The sequence below is a fragment of the Echeneis naucrates genome, chromosome 6, assembly GCF_900963305.1.
Source record: "Echeneis naucrates chromosome 6, fEcheNa1.1, whole genome shotgun sequence".
NCBI lineage: Eukaryota > Metazoa > Chordata > Actinopteri > Carangiformes > Echeneidae > Echeneis > Echeneis naucrates.
Genome location: NC_042516.1, coordinates 14,742,036 through 14,762,146, shown reverse-complemented (window position 1 = coordinate 14,762,146; position 20,111 = coordinate 14,742,036). Strand labels below are relative to the sequence as shown.

General features: G+C 42.9%; 1 protein-coding gene across 1 annotated transcript; it reads right to left on the bottom strand.

Annotated features, from left to right (window-relative positions):
* Nucleotides 1–939: 939 nt before the first annotated feature.
* chrnb2 (cholinergic receptor, nicotinic, beta 2) lies at nt 940–18,457 on the bottom strand. Its single transcript, XM_029503485.1, has 8 exons — nt 18,259–18,457; nt 10,466–10,611; nt 8,782–8,826; nt 7,072–7,181; nt 2,828–3,588; nt 2,660–2,752; nt 2,460–2,572; nt 940–1,146 (listed from the first exon to the last, which is right to left on the bottom strand). Exons 1-8 carry the CDS (start codon nt 18,317–18,319, stop codon nt 994–996), a joined length of 1,482 nt encoding a protein of 493 aa, XP_029359345.1. The 5' UTR covers nt 18,320–18,457; the 3' UTR covers nt 940–993.
* Nucleotides 18,458–20,111: the final 1,654 nt, after the last annotated feature.

The following is a 20,111-nucleotide window of genomic DNA, read 5'->3' as shown; positions in this document are numbered from 1 at the left end:
TTTTCTCATGAGCTCAACCCGTCTCCCTGCAGCCGTGCACGCTGGCACAGAAGGCTGCTGCTGTTTTCTACGTACTGTGCACAGCTGTCTAAGCAAAAAACTGGCCATGCATCATCTATTACTTTATCCCTTTGAGTTCCATCTAATAACGCGCTCAGGATCTTTCTTTATTATGAGTACCCTCCGTGGATTTTTCCTTCACATCTCATCTGTTGCTTGTACACATATTGTGTTAGTGTGCGCGTCACAGGCTGTGTAATACAGTTTATATGACATTCTTGTTATATCTAGACAATCATACAACACACCATAGACTCTCTATCAGCAACAGACTCTTGAATGAGCTAACACATAGAGAAATCCTAATAATATATACTCAATGCTATACTGTGGTAAGCTGCTATGCTATCATAAAATATACTGAATCAGTTCACTGATGGAGTGGATTTCTGAAAAAACTGAAATGAATTAACTTTGATATGAACCTCCTTTCCCTTTTTGTTTAGTTCCACCTGGCATCAGTCAGTGTTGTGAATGAGTAACGGCATGGTGGAAGGTGGGCATGTCATGTGTCAACTAAGCAGTCAGCAGCAGGCAGGAAGTGTCAGTTGGCTGGCATAAGGTTCGACAAGGAGTAAATCATAGCTTCCTTGTTCCCTGACTGGCTGAAAAGGAAAGCAGGGAAAGATGCTTCCACCAGAAAGGGCGAGTCCATCAAATGTCCAAACAAAAAACTGGAGGTAAGAGTATGATGGTATTTTCCTTTATCTTCATACAAGAAATACTGTTGTTCGTTGCAAAAAACATTACTATAAAGGTAATTGGTGTGATTGCTGATCAGTTCCAGTTCTGGTTCCACTTCCATTGACACAATAAAACCCAGATCCCCCCCACCCCCCCTCTTCCCCACCACCGGCCCTTGTCCTACTGTGCTGACTGGTTGGGGGGGAGATGTCTGTCGGCGTGTTCGTGGCCTGGGGGAGGAGGGGGTGGTCAGCCTGGCGTGCTGGTGATGGTCTTGGCTGTGTAATTCTGGAAGAGCGGCTGCAGGAACATGCCCATCGTGCCAAACACGCACACAAACACAAAGATCCACAGGAAGAGACGGTCGATCACCATGGCAACATACTTCCAGTCCTCGCTCACCTGTGGATGGGGAGGGGGACAAAAGAGGGAGTGGGGTGGGGTGAAGAGAAAGATTAAGGTGGGCAGAATTACACTCCACATTCTCTCATTCCCACCGTCTCTATCTCTCCCTAAGCCTCTGACTATGCAGAGGGTTAATGGGGGTGAAGGGTTAATGAGTGGAGACCCCCCCCCGAGCTCCGGCACAAGTCAAGGAGGAGGAGAAGGACGTAGGAGACGAGTGATGGAGGGGGTGCTGACATGGTGACCCTAGTGATGATGACTTGGGGAAGTGGGGGAAGCAGGAGAGAAGGAAGGAGAGGGAGGATTTTAAAGTGGTCGGCATGGTGACAGGGTGGTAACTATGGCAATGACGGACCGAATTACAGTGGACTATTAATCCCCGTGTCAGTTTCTTTCCCTCCAGTGGAGAAGCCTGGAAGGGAAGCAATAGAAAATGCCACCCTCACACTGCTGTCTAATCTCTTCACATTTCTCTTGTTTGCCTTCACTATGAACACGTCATGCCGCTGCTATAATTGCATGTCTGTGTTGAATATTCAAAGGGATATGATTGCATCACCATATCTGTCTCCTCTGCTTGTGCTCTGGCATGGTCCCCCATGCATTTCCCATGCATGTCTGTAGCACTTTGCCAAGACATGATCTGGTACTGAGAGGACAGATCTGTGCTGCTCAGAAGCCTTTTGACGATTACTGTAATTTTCCCATAAAAGGAGCTGATTTATGGTACGATGTTGTCCACACATAGAAAGGATGATATTTTATTTTAGTATGGAGTAACATGCTGGCAGGCTGGTATCACCTAATGAGTTTATCGAGGATACTTTAAGTATTGAAGAGTTTTATGTTAAGAAATTGCAGGATTTACTGGCATCATAACCATCATGCATATTTAATTAGGTTTTTAGTTTATTTTTCAACTTTATGATTTAAACCTAAATTAAATACTGTCATTGAAAACAATTTCCACTTTTGCTGGAAATGACACAGATGAGAACTGGGACGCAATAAAAACAAACCAATGAGCCAAATCAGACAATTTTAGCATTTGGTGACGGATCTCTGTGGATTTTTCATTAAAAAAAAAAAAAAAAATTACATTAGATAAAATAAACAGAAACCATTGTGACCCGGAAACTAAGCCGTAGAAGATGAATGAGTGAATGAACGAATAGAATGAGAGAATAATTTATTACTCTCATCTCTGAAAGCAAACATCTTCACTCACCCTCTTTGAAATCACTGTCATCCCCGTCATTGGACTCTGATGAGTAAATGGGATTACAGAGTAAATATACAATCTCACTTACACTTCGATCATCGTCCTCACTCTTCATGTGGTTGGCAATGAAGCGCACTCCTTCCACGGCCTCATCAAATCCTGGACAGGCCTGAGCCAACAGAGCCTGAGTCAGAGCAGGACCTCCTGCTCCCTGCTGTCCCCTTGGCAGGTTTCCTGAGCCCCCTTCTCTGCCCTCCCTCACCCTGTTCAGACCATCCATGGATCCACTTCCTACACCTCCCAGATCTCCGGCAAACTGTTTCACAGTTGCTCGGTTCACGTAGCAGGTACAAGGGTCACTTTCGTCTTTGCTGAACATCCCTGCGGCAGTTCCCTCTCCATTCCCACCAGCGCCAGCCAGACCGAGACCCACCATCAAGGCCCCTGCCTCGCCACTGCGCCCCCCCTCTTTCTGCTCCTGGGCTCTCCTTCGTTGGCGCAGCCGCTGGCGCTCACAGCTGTTCCTAGGCTGGCGCATAAATAGCAGGGCAGGAAGCTTGTTGAGAAACACCAGTTTGACCCAGGGGGGCATTGTGTGTGTGGTGGGCGAACGGTGATGCACGTTGAGCACACACACACTGGTGACGATGGAGAAAGTGACGAGGACCATGGTGAACATCAGGTACTTCCCTACTAAAGGGACATCCAGTGAGGTGGGTGGAACAATCTTGGAGATCAGCAGCAGGAACACAGTGAGAGCCAGCAGCACGGAGATACAGAGCGTCATCTTCTCTCCACAGTCTGAGGGCAGGTAGAAGACCAGGATGGCCAGCGAGGTGATGAGGACACACGGGATGATAAGATTGATGGTGTAGAAAAGAGGCTTCCTGCGGATGATGAAGTCATACGTGATGTCCACATAGGTGGGATCGGCCGGGTTCTCGTTTCTCCTGCCTGGCAGGGCAATGATGTCCCACTCCCCGCTGGGCGTGAAGTCATCCATGCTGGCCACGTCAGCACGGAGTACGAGATCGATCTCGGTGCGATCGTAGGTCCAGGAGCGGAAGCGCAGCGTGCAGTTCTGCTGGTCAAAGGGGAAGTGCTTGACCTCGATTTTACAGGCGGACTTATAGATGGCAGGTGGCAGCCAGAAGATGCTTCCATCGTATGAAACCACGGCATTCGAGTAGAACGACACCTCGTATACACCATCAGCACTGAGAGATGCGGCGAGAGAGACAAGGACAAAGACAGAAATGGAAGAGTCAGATGTGAAAGAAACATTTGTGCGATTTTATTATTGGCAAATTTTGGAAAGATAAATTAGGATGATAGGCCAAATTTCCTCTGAGTCTTAAAAACGCGAGCTATGATGCATCTCATTCTGCAATGCGTGCTGATTACACAGTTTTAGGACACACACATACACATGCTTGCACCTACAGATACACAAACAGACTGAGGTTACAATGTTGTTGACACTCTAGGGTGTCTCAGGACAGTGGGGGTCACAACACAAAGAACTACCAGGCAGGATCAAATGAACAGACAGTCTAGACAAGAAATTCAGCCCACAGGTCAGACGAGGTCAAGTTTAATAAACTCAAATTAGCTACTTTGATCAGAGGTACAGTGGCAACATTAAAGCTGGGATTGGATTTCTATTTAACTCAAAGTTTTGGCAGCATAAATAATTCATTAGACGATATGGCGTACATCCACCCTTTGTGACAGACCCACCTTCTAAAGTACATTCTTTCTCTCATACTTCCCTCTTGCCAATTTAGTTGCAAAACTCAAACTGAGACTCCGATGCCACCTTACGCGGAGATTATCTTTCTTTTAAAGTGACGGACAGACGTTGGGAGTAATGGAGAAGATTTGGAGAATAGCCTGTCGACCTGGTGTACGTGGGATTAATTGGATCATTTCATCCAGAGGGTGGTGGGTCAGGGATCTTTCTAATCTGTAGTAACATAAGGACGAAGGCAGGGAAAGAGGAGAAGGCCAGACTGATCACTGTACTCTGATGAGCTGATTTACTTACAGCTGGCTGACACTCAGTTTCCATTACATTCAGTGAACACACTTTACTCTCTCAGACATAAAAGCACAATAAAAAAACCAAAAAACTTTAGTGTTACCTAATACAAATTTCACATTAAAAATAAATCTTTAATGTTGTTGTTTTTTTTCCATATATGTGTGTTGCAAGCATTTATCATACAGTTGATTTTAACCCTAACTCCCAGACTGACACTCTAAAGATCAGCATTCATTGTGATTTGATTTATTGGGATTTTGTACCACTTCAACACAAATTCTACTCAGGTGGGTCCTGTATTATGAGCTCATCTTTTGGTGCTGCCTTGTACACACTGCTCCCTGTGTGAAAATATAGTTTTAAGACCTAATTAAAAACTAGATTTATAGTTTATGCTGTGCTCCCATGCTGCATATTCCTAAGGAAATTGGGGTTTAATTAAATTATAACAAAGTATGGGAGTTGGTTTCTGAGTTACTATATGTGGGAGCTTAAATTAACAGAGGGTGTCTGTGCTGCAGACACAGCCTGCAGGTGGCAGAATGACAACGTACAGTTTGCCTTGGAGTTATACAAATTATTAGAGACAAAACATCAGTTTTTGTGCCTGAATTTGTCAGTCTCTGTTTATTATGGTCTGCCTTACAGAACTGATCTTGTTTGGTTGGTCCCTGAGTGCTGCTTGTTGTCTTTTACTTCCTGTCTTAGTTTCCCTCCGCCTTAATTGTGGAGGTCGACCGGTTATCAGGCGGACCGATATTTGGAAATTTGTCGTATATCGGTATCGGTTTTTTTCATATTATTCGACGGGCAGAAGGTTATTTCGGCTCAGAAGCAGCCCCCCCGGACAGCAGCAGAGGCAGAGCCACTGAACCGGAAGTTGTCCTCAGACACAAACTGCGCAGAGCGAAAGTTTTCTCGTGAGCAGCGAGAGAAAACGCACGTGTCGAAGGTAAACGCAGAAAACTCTTCCGAAGCTGTAATAAACATCGCAGTGCTCTACATCTCACAACTGCTAACTTTACAGTGAGCAGGAGAATAACGTCAAACGTTAGCTGCAGCTCTGCTAACTCGTATGAGCTCCTGTCTGTCTGTCTGTCTGTGAATTACTGGAAAGAAGACGGCTGACAGCATCGAGGTGGAAAAAGTCCGTGATAGAAAAGCGTGTGTGAGTCAGCTCACTTGTTTTGGGGAAGCACGCTAAGCTAACTTTAACCACAACAGTTCCCAATCTGGCTCCAAACGCTCTGCAGACTACATATTAGCAATGTGGAGAAAAGTGTGTGTTTGAGTTAAAGTCACATGAAAAACTCTACAACTCGCGACTACTAACGTTGCTGTGAGCTTTCTGGTCCTATGAGCTGAAAATTACAGTGAAGATGAGAGAGTAAAATTCAGAAGTGATTTATCTGAACAAAATGGTGGAACATTTTCCTGTGTGGACTCATTAAAGCCCTAAAGGCGGCACTCACCGCAACTATGACACATTTTTATGTAGCGTTTGTCATATTAATCATTAATAATGTAGCAACTGGGGCAATTCCAGATTAATGGATGTGACATTTGAACTGAGAATGATAGGCTGAAGGTTAAATTTTACTTTAGAGCTTTTTAAGGTTTTATTTAACTTTAAAAGAGTTGCTGCTGAGCCTGAGAACTCCCTGCACTTTTTGGTTTTGTTTTAAGTTAAAGAAAAGTCATTTCAGTTGTATTGAAATTTTACTTTATTTACTGTGAAAAATTTCATGGAGCTATTTTAAGTTTTTATTTAAATTTATAAGAGATGCTTCTGAGTGTAGGAACTCCTATTTGTTTCTATTCTTTGTTTCCATTTGTTTGATTAAATAAAAATACTTTAGGCACTTAAACAAAGATCAGTGTTTGCATTATTAAAGTTTTTACGCCAATTTTTATACTTTTACAGCAAATGAATATCAGCTCCAAATAGCGGTTATCGGCCTCCTCTAAATACTAATAATCTGTATCGGTATCGGCCCTGAAAAACCCATATCGGTCGATCTCTACTTAATTGTCACCTGTTTCCTCAGGCTCCCTCAGCATTTGGTCAGGTTAGTTGTTTGTTTCTGAGGTACTTTTTGTATGCTTTGAACTTGGCTTTGCCATTCACTCTTCTCCAGTGTTTCCTGATTTTTGGTGTTTTGTTCCTGCCTTTTGCTTTATTTTTGTTGTTTTTTGTTGTTTCCTGTTTTCCAATATATATCTTCTTCACACCTTTTTATTATCGGCATTTAGGTCCTCATCCTTCATAATTTAACACCATTTCTACATTTGCATAACTTTACTGTGCATGTATTTATGCTTATGTTGTGGGTAGTGTAGAATCCACATATAAGGTTGGAGCTTCTAACCTTCTAATACTTCTAAAATAATGCTGCATGAGTGATACAAGCAGATCACTGTGGGCCTATTCAGCCACGTGGGCAGTCAGCATGTAACACAACAATCAACTTCCGACATTGCAGTCATGTTATTGTCCAAAGTGATTTACATTGGCAAGATGCATCCTAGCAGGGAGTTGGCTTTTTTAATCATGTACATTACGTCCTTGTGTTTGATCATAAACGCCTTCATGAGTCTGTGTGTGTCTGCTGGCAGCCCTCTGAAGTCCGAACAGGAGGATGAGTGATTGACTCACTTATTGTAGAGAACCACGTCAGGCAGCCAGATGTGTTTTGAGGGCAGCCTGACCTTCATCATCCCATCGAACTCCTCGGGGACCCAAGTCAGACGATAGTCCTGCCATTCCTGAGGGCAAAAATAAAACTCAGCTGAGTCACTCAGCCAATCACACAGCAGGAAGAAAGACATCTTGTGAGAAGCAGAAAGGAGAAAGTCTCTGTCCATCTTTGTCTGTCAGTTGGTGGTCAATACAACACATTCGAGGCCACGTAAGCCTGCAGAACATCCTGTGCTGGCTGTTCCCTTTACGCTTACATCACTTTTAACTTTAAGCCAGAGAGAGAGAAGCGCTCACATCAACCGTGACCCTGAATGGTCTTTTAAACACACTCAGCCACAAACCAATCAGTATGATTAAAATGGCATCTGCAGTAAGGCCGTTTCTGTATAAGTATGTGTGTGCATTAGCAAAGATCAGTGTCTCCTGTGTGACCTTGTGTAAAAGTATCATCTTGCTCTGTACGTTGTGGGTCATTCAGGGACACTGGAGCCTTTTTGACCCATCACGGCAGCCCTGTCTGGCTCAAGCCTTACAGCCATGTTTAAGCTGTGAAGCCTGTGCGAGGTCGTCTGCACTAACTGTGATGCATTATGGTCATTATGGTTTGTCTTGGCTCGGTATAGTTGTCCTTGGCTCACCTGCTTTCAGACAGTCAGGAATCCATATAGCACTGATAGTCTGTTAGAGGTCATAAATCCTAACTAGCGCAGGTGCTAACTTTAACACATTTATAGGGGAAAAAACAAAACAGAGCTTTTCACAATCTGATCAAAAATGCAGTGTCCATAATGATGGCACAGGAGGTTAGGTGAACCCTGGTTCATTTATAGATCTAAATTTACAGCCAAATTGAACACATGCCTTTGTGATCTGTTCCAACACCTGCCCTCAAGAGCGAGTGCATAAGCTGATGATGCGTGTGGGTGGATGCATTTGTATACCATGTGTGTATATGTGTACAACTAGATGTTAAAGGCCTCAGCTGTAGGCATTACAAAGAGTCAGCCATGTAGAAGAAGGTCACAGTTCAATCTGTCAAATTATTCCCAGATTTCACAGGGTCGAGGCAATCACAAAACCCACTGAGAAACAGGGCTCCAGCATTTGTGCATTGTTGCCATCGGTTTTCTGGTTTTGGGGCGTCTAATAACAAAAGAACAAGCCACTGTTCTTGTTCATAAATTTCAGCTCAGGTCTCCTATTCTCCTATTTCTCCTGTCAGCTTTTGGGTTTTGGAGTGTTTTGATGTGTCTCTTACTGTGTGACACTTCAGTACTCCTGTCAGATCTCAGAGCCACAAAACGAGTCGGGCAGCATTAGACTCTCCCATCCACAGAGCCAATGAAACGTGGAGCACCAATCCAACTTTCCCCTTCGCTAACTGGACCATGGCTCATACACTGTGTTCTACTGGTATCATAACACTATCAGTGTTAAAGCACAGTAACTATCATTCAAGTCCTTAGTGGTTTGTGATTCACTTCCACCGACCTGGCTGCTACACTGTGAAAGCTAAACCACGCAAAAATGTTATCTTTTAGTCACTGTTTGCATATGTGTGTGTGTGTGTGTGTGTGTGTGCATACTTATATATAATGATGCCATTTTCTGTGTGTGGCAGAATGTTTACTACAAGATGGGAAGATGAGGAAGAAGCGCACTCACCTGTGTTAGCCAGACGTTAGTGGTCATCACCTGCTCTCTTTCATGCTGCAGAGAAAACATCACAGACTGAGGAGTTTCCCCAGTGATTCAGTACAGCACGTCCAACATGTAAGTGATTTTTAAACAGAATGACAGAACAGGGAGGCTGGGATATCCTGAATTTTGGTCCCCAAGGCGAAATTAGGCATTAAAAACAATGGATTCAGTGGATTCAACTCTTTGAAAGAATTGGCACTAACCAAGCAGGAAGGCTCTAAAGGAAAATCCTATCAAGTTTCATATTACAAACTCCATGTCCCAGTCTGTAGCACAGGCTCCAAACAAAATGATTATGTCATCAGGATTAATTCCTCAGACTTCTGAAAGCTCCTCCAGATCCACAAAGGACGTAATACAACTGTGTGAAACAGCTGAGTGAAATAGTAAAATTAGTAAAGCTGAACTTAATGTGTAAAATCACCAGAGAGGCCCTTTAATTTACACAAAGATCAATGAATATATTTCTCTGGACCATTTTCCTCTAAGACATCAGTGATTCTACACTTATTGTTCATTCTGACAAAATGTTGCAAAATCCTACATTCACACGCACATTTGAGGTACTTACTCTTCATATGAGTAACATTTTCTCCCCTTTATTCACAACAATAAATAGAAAAATATCAGCCATGATCATCTATAATAATATAACACTGGAGCCTATGGATGCATTCTGAACACACACTGCTATTATACATAAACAGTACAAATCTTTCTTTTGTTCTTTTTTATATAAGCTGCTAGTCTCTCTTTTTAAAATGTGTTCTGAGAAGATTTTATTGCAAAGTAATGTATCAACATTGTCTAGTTTACAAGTTTTGTCAGTACCAGTGAGAGAAAGAAGTACTGGGTGATATCTCCCAACAGGCGGAGCAGTGGGGGCAGTCATTCTGCACCTTAGGTACTGCTGTACAAAGGGAGGGAACTGCTTGGTGTGAAAATAAGTGTCTGCGCTACCCAGAATGCACTGTGGGCATGTGTTAATCTAAGCCCAATCTCATTTTAAATATTTTGTTCTTTGGAAAGTTTTATTTTGTATATTTTACAGATGTCTTCCAAAGGTTACAAATGTCTTCACAGATTTGATTTTCATCATGTAATTCATGTCAGATTGTGGTGTGGTGTGTAATTAGGGATTTTAACTGTTGGTAGTGGAGGAACTAGTCTAGATCTCCTTGGATCAGTGTACTGAATGATGTGATAGAAATGAGAAATTCTCCTTTGCTGCCACATGAAGCAGAGAGGACTTTTGTGCCAAATCGAGGTGCACTTAGACGGTGCGGGTGATGATTTTGTGTTTTTACTGGTTTTCCACCAGGTTGTTAGCACTGCAGGAGACTGTGCTGTTTTCACAGTAATTTAGTTTCTTAATTTATTGGTAGGAAGGAAATCTCTGCTGCTGAGGTGATTTGACATTGATTTTGTTATAATTCGCACCATGTGTGGTTGTACTTGCTAAGAATTAATGGAGAAAGTACTTTTACATTTCACTTCATTACTTAAATGGAAAATCTTAATATTTTTTCTTGTCAGGTTTTTCAGACTTCTTTCTCTTTGAACAAATGAAGTGTAATTAGAAACGTTACATGATATTAATTCCTCCTCCTGCTGTGAGAGGTGCACACAGATTCAAACACACACTCACCACACTGATGAGTTGGGCCAACGACACCATGAGCTGCACAGTAACCAGCTCGGAGCCGTTAGTGGCAGGACGGATCAGTTTGTTGTAGTGGGCTGGGTTTAGGAGATGCTCCACCAGCCGCTCCTCGGTGTCTGCCCCGAGGACGCCTGTAATTGAGAACGCATTATCATCACCATTATCATCTGCCTCTTTCTGGAGTTGCAGCCATCACAGGATTTCATCATTTGTTGTACTGTACAAGTATGCAGGAGTGGGGTCTTGGCGACGTTGTTTACATTCTCCGTTGGGCCGCTGCCCTCACTCCCAGCGTGGAGAACTGCATGGCTATCTGTGTGTACTGAGAATGAGAAACCTTTGAACCATGACATTACTCATCACTGCCGGCTGGAGCATGTCAGCACAGTTCAATACACACTTCTTACTAGATCTGACAACATAAGAATGAGTCAACCAGACTGAGCATCTCTATTGCTATCTTTTCTGTCTCCATCACTCTGTTCATGCCTCTGCTCTGTATCTGTTCTCCTCTGCCGTTTTGCACTTCCCCTCAACTGCCAGTCTTTTGTAGCTTTTGGTTATTTTCACTCTGTCTCTCTTCCCTGCTCCCCCCCCCTCCATTCTATCCTCCATCTGTAGCTGACTGTAGTCATATCTGTGTGAGTGGTCTGGGCAGAGCTGTCAAAACAGCGCATGCAGGAGGGGAAGCATTTGACTGAGAAATACGATGTATAGAAGAAAAACAGTTCTGCACCTCCAGCTCTTCACCCCCCCCCCTCTGCGGCATCTGTTTGCTCCTGTGCTGCATCTTTTCCCTCTCACATCTCCCTCACACTTTCCAACTGATGATAAACACAGTCTGCTTACTGTTAGCTTGGTACCAGTGTTGTTGTCTCCTGACCTGCTTTTTGATTTTAATTCAAAATTAAAATGAAATGAAATACAATGACTAGACTAAATAAAATTTAGAACAAATTTAATTTGATTTGTTCACGACTCATAACTACAGGTTTCCGGGTCTGCTGTTCATTGGTCACATGACGTATCTGATGTTAGCACTAAAGTTAACGTTAGCGACGTAGCTATGGGATGGATGTTTCATTTGCCTTTCCGTTGGAACATATTCATAAACTACGGGTCTTCAGTGACCAGGTAGACTGAAGTGAACCGCCATCATAGAATGAGAATTTTTTAATGATAGGCGGAGCACTCTCCTACCGACAAATGAAGTAAGCTGTAATTTCAAGTTCAGTAGACTATGGCCCAAAAAGGTGTGCCATAGTTTAACATAAGCAAACTTGTGTATTATATGCCAAGTGAAGCAGACCATGTTGTTCTTTAGTGTTTTAAAGCCGTGCTTCTTCAGTCATTACTCAAACGACAGCTACAGTGCCACACTGGTTCCACGAATGACTTGAAAAAAGATTCGTTCATTTTACTGAACGAGATTAAAAGACCTGGTTCAGTAAAAAGATCCGAACTTCCTATCACTACTGCAGCACTGCCATGTTCACCAAATGTGAATTATAGCTGCTGTCTCTGGATCAATGAGGACTGTCTTCATTCCTGTAAAGTCAACATGTATTTCCTCGCTTCCCATCTTTTTCTAAATCTCCTTTTCTTGTCCCATGTATCACTTTGCATTTTCTCTTGCAGTTTCTCGAGCTTTCCATTATCTGAACTGGTCCATACCAGATTGCCTGCCTTTCTCACTCCTTTTTATCTCCATCTCTCTGTTGCTGACAACTGCTGTCTATTTAATGCCCCTTTCCCCCGCTTATCCAACATCATCAATACGTGGCCTGTCAGCACATGTGTAGCACTGAGGCTTTTATCGTGCACAAGCACTGGCTTTCTTTTCTATGTCTATATGATCATGTGTCTTTTTGTGTGCACATATTCATGAGGGAAATAAACATCGCTGTCTGTGTCTGAGTCATAGGAGTGATGTATATTATTCCCAGAAGCTCAAGGCAATAACAGCGCCAGATGAGAAAGAAATACAATTTGCTTCCACAATGATGAAGCATAAAACATCCGTATTTTTGTCAGCCATATTCATTATGCAAATGGGAGTTTCAGGGCTAAACCAACTAGATGATATATTCACTTATAATATTCCATATTCTTTGTAAATACAGTTTAGCAGGTGCTCTCACAATATTGGAATCAAGTATCTTGACACATCTATGCTCTTGGATATATGAAGGGAGCTTGTTAGCTTTATTGTAGCTAACAACGGCCCCAGCACCTTAAGAAAAACATTAAAACAGGTAAAGGCTGATTCATGTTGATATCATATCTGTTGAGCATGAGGATACTTCGTCTTTTTATATGTACAATTCATCTGTATGTATTTGTATATGAAATATATTGAAACAACAAATGCAGAGGATTGTGTAGTTCTGGCCTGTAATCCTTTTTTTTTTTTTTAGTTTCACTAAAATATTTGCACAGGCTCCGAATGAAAGTCTAGACTTATATGTTACACAACTGAGACAAAGTAAGAGATCCAGGCAAAAGGTTTTTCTTATCTCAAGAACAAGACAGCAAAAATATCAACACATTCAGCTCCGCTCGCTGCACAAACACATTAACTTGGACTTAACTGAAACACTTATTAACGCTTCCAAACAGGCGCTGACCTCTCACACATGACACTGTCATGCTAAAGGCCGAGCTGAGTGGATGTAATGTCGCTGGTAGCTCAGGTTGTGTTCTGGTTGTTTTCCAGCACAAATATTGCAAACTTAATGTGACACTATGAATATTTCAGCAGGGCTCCCCATTAGACCCTGGAGCAAAGGAAGTTACACACCAACCATGCACATGCAAACACACACACAGCACAGGAAGGAATGACATGGTAGCCATTTTTGTGTTTGATTACGTCTCATCGTCGTCCATATCTGCCTCCTCCCTAACACAGCCACTGATCTTAGCAAGCTGATGGACCTCGGAGAGCTTATATTGTAAATCTAAGTCTTGATTAGGTAGAAAGCTGTGTTTAAAGTACCCGATTTGATCACATTGAATGGCTGATTGTTAAATTTGGCAACATCTGTTGCTGGTAGTTTACAACATGACTTAGAGGTTCAAGACCATACACACTGTAGGAAGAAATGTGGAGAGAATGAGAGCAAAGCGAGATCTAAATTGAATTACCTACCAAGACTATTACAGTGATGATCACTATTTATACAGCTCAGTCAAATGAGAAACGGTTGGAAGGCAGACTGGGATCATTCTCTATTCTCCTCTCTGTGATCTACTAAAGAGGCTTTTTGGCTGCAGCTGGGAGCTTTTATGCTGAAATGTTCTTAAATCAATAATGGAGAAATTCATTGATCTACTGGCAACACCCCGCAGTGCCCATAGAACTGAGATATTAACATTGATCTTCATCCAGCCACAATATCACATCACTCCTAAAAAAAGGGAGGGGGGGGCAGAAACTTGTTTTTTTTTTTTTTCTTTGCCAAATTCAACAAACACCCAAGTCGAACAAAATATGTCTAGTTGATTCTGTTGTAATAGCTGATAATGATGAGAAGCATTGCATGCATTTTATGTTTTATGACAATGCTGTGCCATATAATTTAAGACAATACCAGCAACATAATCTACTCACTGACTAATTTCTCACAGAAAATAACAATTATATTATAATATATTTAAAGATAGCTTCTGTTAATATAAGTTTATATTCAAAACCAAAAAATATTTAGATTTGCTGTTCCGGTACAAATACATAATACAAACAGGCCATAATCTTTGAAACTGTGAGAGCCTATATCAAAAATCCATATTGTGGAGTGATTCAGGGTTCCAGCCATAAAAATAAAAAATGTATTCATTTTGATTTATTTAGTCTTAAACATCATCAATATCTCAACGTGTTCAGTGATATATGGTATTTGCAGTGTAGCTACAATTTTCCATTTCATATACAGCTGAATTCCAGCTTTAATTATTGTCCAACATTTAAGTGTATGATTGATTTCTCCAGCACTGAAACATGATGATACAGAACATACTGTCAAACACTGTGCTGCATATTTAGAGGAAACCTGATGTGGACAGATTAAAGTAGCTGAAAAGCTTCACTGTCCAGAAACCCTTATATTAGGAATATATAGTTGTGTGGTTCATTTGTTTTATTTACAGCCAAGGCAGCTGTTGCGTGAAAGATGGTCTGGCTCTGGTACCCATTTCAGGGACTGCAATAAAATACATCACTTGAACAGCATTATACCTCTCATAACAGCTATTATTTGGCTGCTCATAAATCCTAAGGCCATGTTATCAGCAGCCGGAAGCCCGCCTGAAGTGCACATGAAGAAATACTTGCATGTCTGATACCAAAACGTGAATCTAGATAACAATTGGAACTTGTCATTATCAAAACCATGAAAAAAAATTTTTTTTCATCTTCTTTTTTTTTATTGGTGATTGGCATATTTTTCCCTGTTTTCCTCTTTTATCACATAGGCACGTGTACTTTTAAATGCCAGATCAAGTTTATAAGCACCATACTGCCCCATTATAAGTCTGCCTATTTACATTTTTTTCTAATATGTTTCCTTACACAAAGTCAAAATTAAACTCTTTACTTTCCAATCGTCTCTTATCTGCTTTTGCTTTCCTCTGATTAAGTTTCTATTAAACTTCTGGGCTCTCCCTCTGCTCCCCTCTAATCTCCAAGGCCACACACTGCTGTGTGCTGCTACTACTGCTGCGCATTCATTCACACGCACACACTATCTTACACAAATTGCACATGAGAGCGCACAGTTTAACACATTAAATCACACACATTCTCACATTCGAACACAGGCCTTTGTTTTACGTCTGCTGTGTGTTTCTAATCATAGACGCAGCCCGTATCTGCTGATCTGACCCTGTTGCTGTTGTCTGTTGGGAGTCGGCCCAAAGAGATAGACAGAGAAAAGTAGAGAAAGCGACAAAAAGGGAGAGTGAGACAACAGGGGTGCTTGTAACGTGGCAGTTGAGATGCTTTGAGGAGAGTTGAAACGGTGCAGTAGAAAAGTGATGACATGCCAAACTGACTGAGCAGAACTTTCTAGACTGTAGCACTGCCAGGGAAATGATTAGTGGATATTCGATAAGTGCATTCATAGAGCAGAGGACAAAGACTATGCTGCATAACAACATTCATGCATACTCATACATGAGGCCTGTTTTAAAAGACATATAGTAAAAGTGTTATCGTGAAACTAATCTAAGTACGCTTAATGTCCTTGGTGGATGGGACTGTTGGCCCACCATGCTCCACATCCTGTCACCCCTGCATCAGGTCGACCCAGCACCCCAGACCTGTTTATTATGCATGGCCTGCTGGGAAAATGACAAGAGACATCCTCCTCACACAGCAGGATGGCCCTAACCCTAACCCTCACGGCAGCATCTAAGACAGGTGGTGAAATGTCCTTGAGAGTCCTTGCGCAGCCAGCAAATGCTCCTGACTCCTTTTGCAGCTGTTTGTCTATCTGATCTGCACATGTTAAAGTCTTATGTAAGAATTTATCATGAATTTGGAGGCGTTAAGTTATGACTGTTCTCCGCATTTGACCACCACTAACGTTAACTTTTATATTTGAGTGTGAAATGCATCAATTCACGATTCTTCTAACTTATATTTGAGGATGATATGCAAGTTCTAAGCTGTCATGGGTAAATGTGAACAAACCAGAATTCAAGAAATCGTGTCTGACTGTTTTTGTTGTTGTTGTTGTTTTTTTTTTTTGGTATGTGTTTAGCTTCCTCCCTAGTAGGGAATCTGTAAATTGTGCTATTATAAGCTTGTGCTTCAGGTGTGTGTGCAGCCATGTGCTCATTGTGAGTGTTTCTTAAAATGTGTCTGTGTGTGTTTGTGTGTGAGTTTATAGTCTCCGAGGATGATGCTAATCAGATTTTCTCCCTTAAGGGAAGATGACTCATTAGTACTCCACTGCTTATAAAGCTCCTTAAAGTGATATTTCATGTTGGTAGCTTTTTTTCCTCTCTTAGTGCATATAACTCTATTTGAACTCAGGAGCGATCAACCAAAGAAATGTACTGCTCTGGGTGCCAAAAATTACGCACCATTAGATGCACACAATAAACCTGCTTTGAAAAAATTAAAAAGGGCCACATAAATGACCATATCATTAACTAAACCAAGCATTATTTAGCAGTTAACTACTATTCCAAGGATTTTGTGTTTCCCATATGTGTGTCCAAGCTTGTGTTTGTTACTTAATTCCAATTTAGAGCTTGCAGTGCAATAATATAATAAAAGAAGTAGCTGTTAAATTGTAAGCTAGCTGTTCAAATATTACACATTACCTTTCTCTCGCTCTCTCTCTCTCTCTTTGTGTGTGTGTGTCCAGGTGCTTGTAATAATCAGGAGTGGGTAAGTGCAGGTCAAAGCATTTGATCTTGTACTGTGTGTCTTTGTGACTGAGCCTTGATGTATCGTGATGAACTGCGTTGTGTAAAGCTCATTTTCTCGGTGAGTGAGACGGAAAGCAGAGCAGGACTGTGTTATCACCATGGGTGATGATGAACGGTTAGTCAATGCAAGGCAGATGGCCAGGCGTATGTGTGTGTTCGTGTGGATGGAGGTGTGTCAGTGAGTGTGCTATGTTGTGTGTGCCACAACGCAGGAAGTGACAAACAGTTCTTTTGCTCAGAGGCACTGAGCTGGCCTCTGCCCTGTCACTGCTATGGACTCGCTGAAAATATAATGCCGGTCGTAAGTGTAATCAGCTGATGTGTTTCCCATTCTGCTTGGAACAAACCCCTTCGCTGAGCATCCATTAACACAAAATTAGAGCCAACTTACGGAGGTAAAACATGTCCAAACACCCTAATCACTTTTCAATTAACACATACCTCATCTCATTTGTTCCTAGAGCAACAGTGCTGTAGATAACACTCATCAATTTAATGCATGTCCTCTATAAAGACAAAAAGAGCATTTATCTGTCTGAGCTGGAATACAGAGAGAGGCTGAGAGCTTTTCCTGTGCTGCCGCATGACACATCATTTGTCCTTTGATGACAGGATGTAGAAGTAGTTTTAACTAAAGTGCCTTTCATTAACCTGCCCACTCAATGCAGGACCTCAGTGTTAATGGGAGGGGGGGGCTGTGATTACAATTCAACCTCTATATGTCTCTGTAGCTGTATGTATGGGGGGGGGGGGGGGGGGGTACTGTGCCCACAATAGCTCTGAGGCTTTTTTACAGATAGGTGAATAATTTCTTTGCACTCACCACTATTTTAACTACATTTAATGGCTTTAAAATGGCCAAAATGTCTTTAAAAATGGGCCGTATTTCTTTGCAAAATAGCCGACAGAGATGAGCTCCAGCAGCACGCCTGCTGTGATGGATACCTACGATATAATACCACCTGGTGTTACTTTATAGGCTTCTAAACGCGCTGTATGTAAATATTAAATGAAGAAACCTCCTTTAAAGGAGCCGACTTGTGTTTTGAGGAGATAATATGAATAATCTTAGCTGCTGTTCTTACATCTATACATTTTCTTTCTCCACTCCATCATTCCGTCGCTCTGCTTGCTGTTGTCAGAGATGGTGACACAGCAATGAAAGAGTCATTTTCTCCGCTCTGATTCTCCCCGGCATCACACTCACTCCCTGATGACTTCAAAAACGCATCTTCACAAATACCTGGGAGCACTGACGCACCGCGTTTCTGCCTCTGAAGGTGTCGATGCGCACAAGAGCAGCGATGGAGCCGTCATTATAAAACGGTCAACTTACTCACCCCCCGCAATGGCGAGCAGAGCCAGCAGCAGCAGCTGCAGCGTCAGACGGCCGTCCATCATTTCGCTCCGAGCCCTGAAGGTGTTCGCCGGGATGGAGAGGCCAGCCCTCAGGCGCACCCGCAGCGTCGCTCCCGCTTCCTCCTCCTCACGACCCGGACCACCCTTCACTGTCCACCTGGCATGGTGACGTCAGGGCCCTCCGTCGGTCCGCACAGCTCCAGCGGTTCAGGTGGAGGGGGGAGGGGGAGGGAGGGTGCGCGGCGGATCCGTGCGGGGCCAGGTGAGCTCTGCGCCGGGTCGTGCGGTGCAGCTGGTCCGTCCGAGAGCCCAACACCGCTGCGTGATGCGGTGGCGGGGGCGGGGGCGGGGCGCGCAAAAAAGGAAGCAGAGAGGGGGGACGCAGGGAGGTGTGGGGGGTGGCATACCTCAGCTGATCCACAGCTTAGCTAACGATGCCAGTGCCCCGCACAGAGTCACACATCACCATATAATATTCGGCGCCCTGAGGCCGATCCGGAGGATTTATTGTGCCCAGCAGGGACTTTATTGGTGCCCTCGCCAGACACAATGGCATCTGCCGTATCTTTACTAAGAGCTCTCACTCAGATATCTAAGACTGGTGGCAGCAGGTTTTATATCCAAAGTTATTTATCATCAAATAGCCACCAACATCACATAAGCACCTAAGCCTTTTTGCCAACATGCAAAACAAAAACAAACAAAGGTAAAATCAAATAATTTAGCATAAAACTATCAAGAGCTGAAGAGTCATGATGTTATGATATTACAACAGTGTCTGGAACACCTCACAACCTTTTCCATTAAGAATGACCACCTGCCTGAGCCTGTAGTGCAGCCTATAGGTGTCTATTTTTCCCTTCTTGTCACTTTATGAGTATATGCCCAATGTTGTAACCTGTAGACTGCTGAAGTGACCTCTAATCTGCTGATTATCTGGCATCAGATGTTGCCAGATTTGGAAGGAGGAGAGAACGTGTTAGGAGGATGTCGGGAAGGAAGAGCAGCCAGGTAGTCACAAGCTCAGATGAACGCATGGAAGGTTTTGATTCAGTCTGCATATTTGAACATGTTTACTGAGCAGGTCACGCCAAGAGTCAATTGCCACATAAGAGATAAAATCTGAATGATTTGGATGCTGAGTGATGGAGGGCATGAAGCAAATTAAGAAGCACAGGGCTCAAAAACCAGGCAGGAGAGAAGGGAGGGATTGATGGGGGTAAGAGTAAACACAGTAAACAGCAGTGTGGCATGTAGGGAGAGGGTGGTTGCCATGGTGACCAAGAGACACCAGAAAGCTCCATGAGGAAATGACCTGTTTCTCCTTCATTTTGTCTATTTCTATTAATGACACACACAAAGAGCTGTCACACAACAGACACACACATACATGTAGGCATTAATGGCCACAATATGTATACTGTAGCCGCACACACAGTGAGGTCTTCCTCTCTCGTGCTATCTTTATACTCTCCCTCTCTCAGTACAGTCCTCTCCACCTCTCCTCTGCAGTGAATGAGCTGACCTGACAGTGCTCCTCCTCTGCACTGAGTGCCGTGAGTCTCCCTCTGAATTATTTAAAAACTGGGACCCCCACGAGTGCTTGTCTTCCCCTAACACCCCCTCACACACCCTCTCTCTCTCTCTCTGTCTCTTTTCTTCCCTCTGTCCCTTCATATCTCACTGTCATTCTGTCTTCTGCTGACTGCAGTTACTTCCTGTGGTTCTGTCAAATCTGGGCAACACTTTGATTAGCAACATCCAAGTCTAATCTGGGAATCACAGACTGGTTATAATGGAAGGCAGAGAGAAAGTCTACTGGAATGTAATTATT

Excerpts from the sequence above, each read along its gene's own strand:
- chrnb2 (XM_029503485.1), bottom strand. The coding sequence starts at position 18,319 with ATGATGGACGGCCGTCTGACGCTGCAGCTGCTGCTGCTGGCTCTGCTC. Across the intron at positions 7,182-8,781 it reads CTAACGTCTGGCTAACACAG|GAATGGCAGGACTATCGTCT; the intron begins GTGAGTGCGCTT and ends TTTTGCCCTCAG. Across the intron at positions 2,573-2,659 it reads AGATCTGGGAGGTGTAGGAA|GTCCTGCTCTGACTCAGGCT; the intron begins GTGGATCCATGG and ends AGGGAGCAGGAG.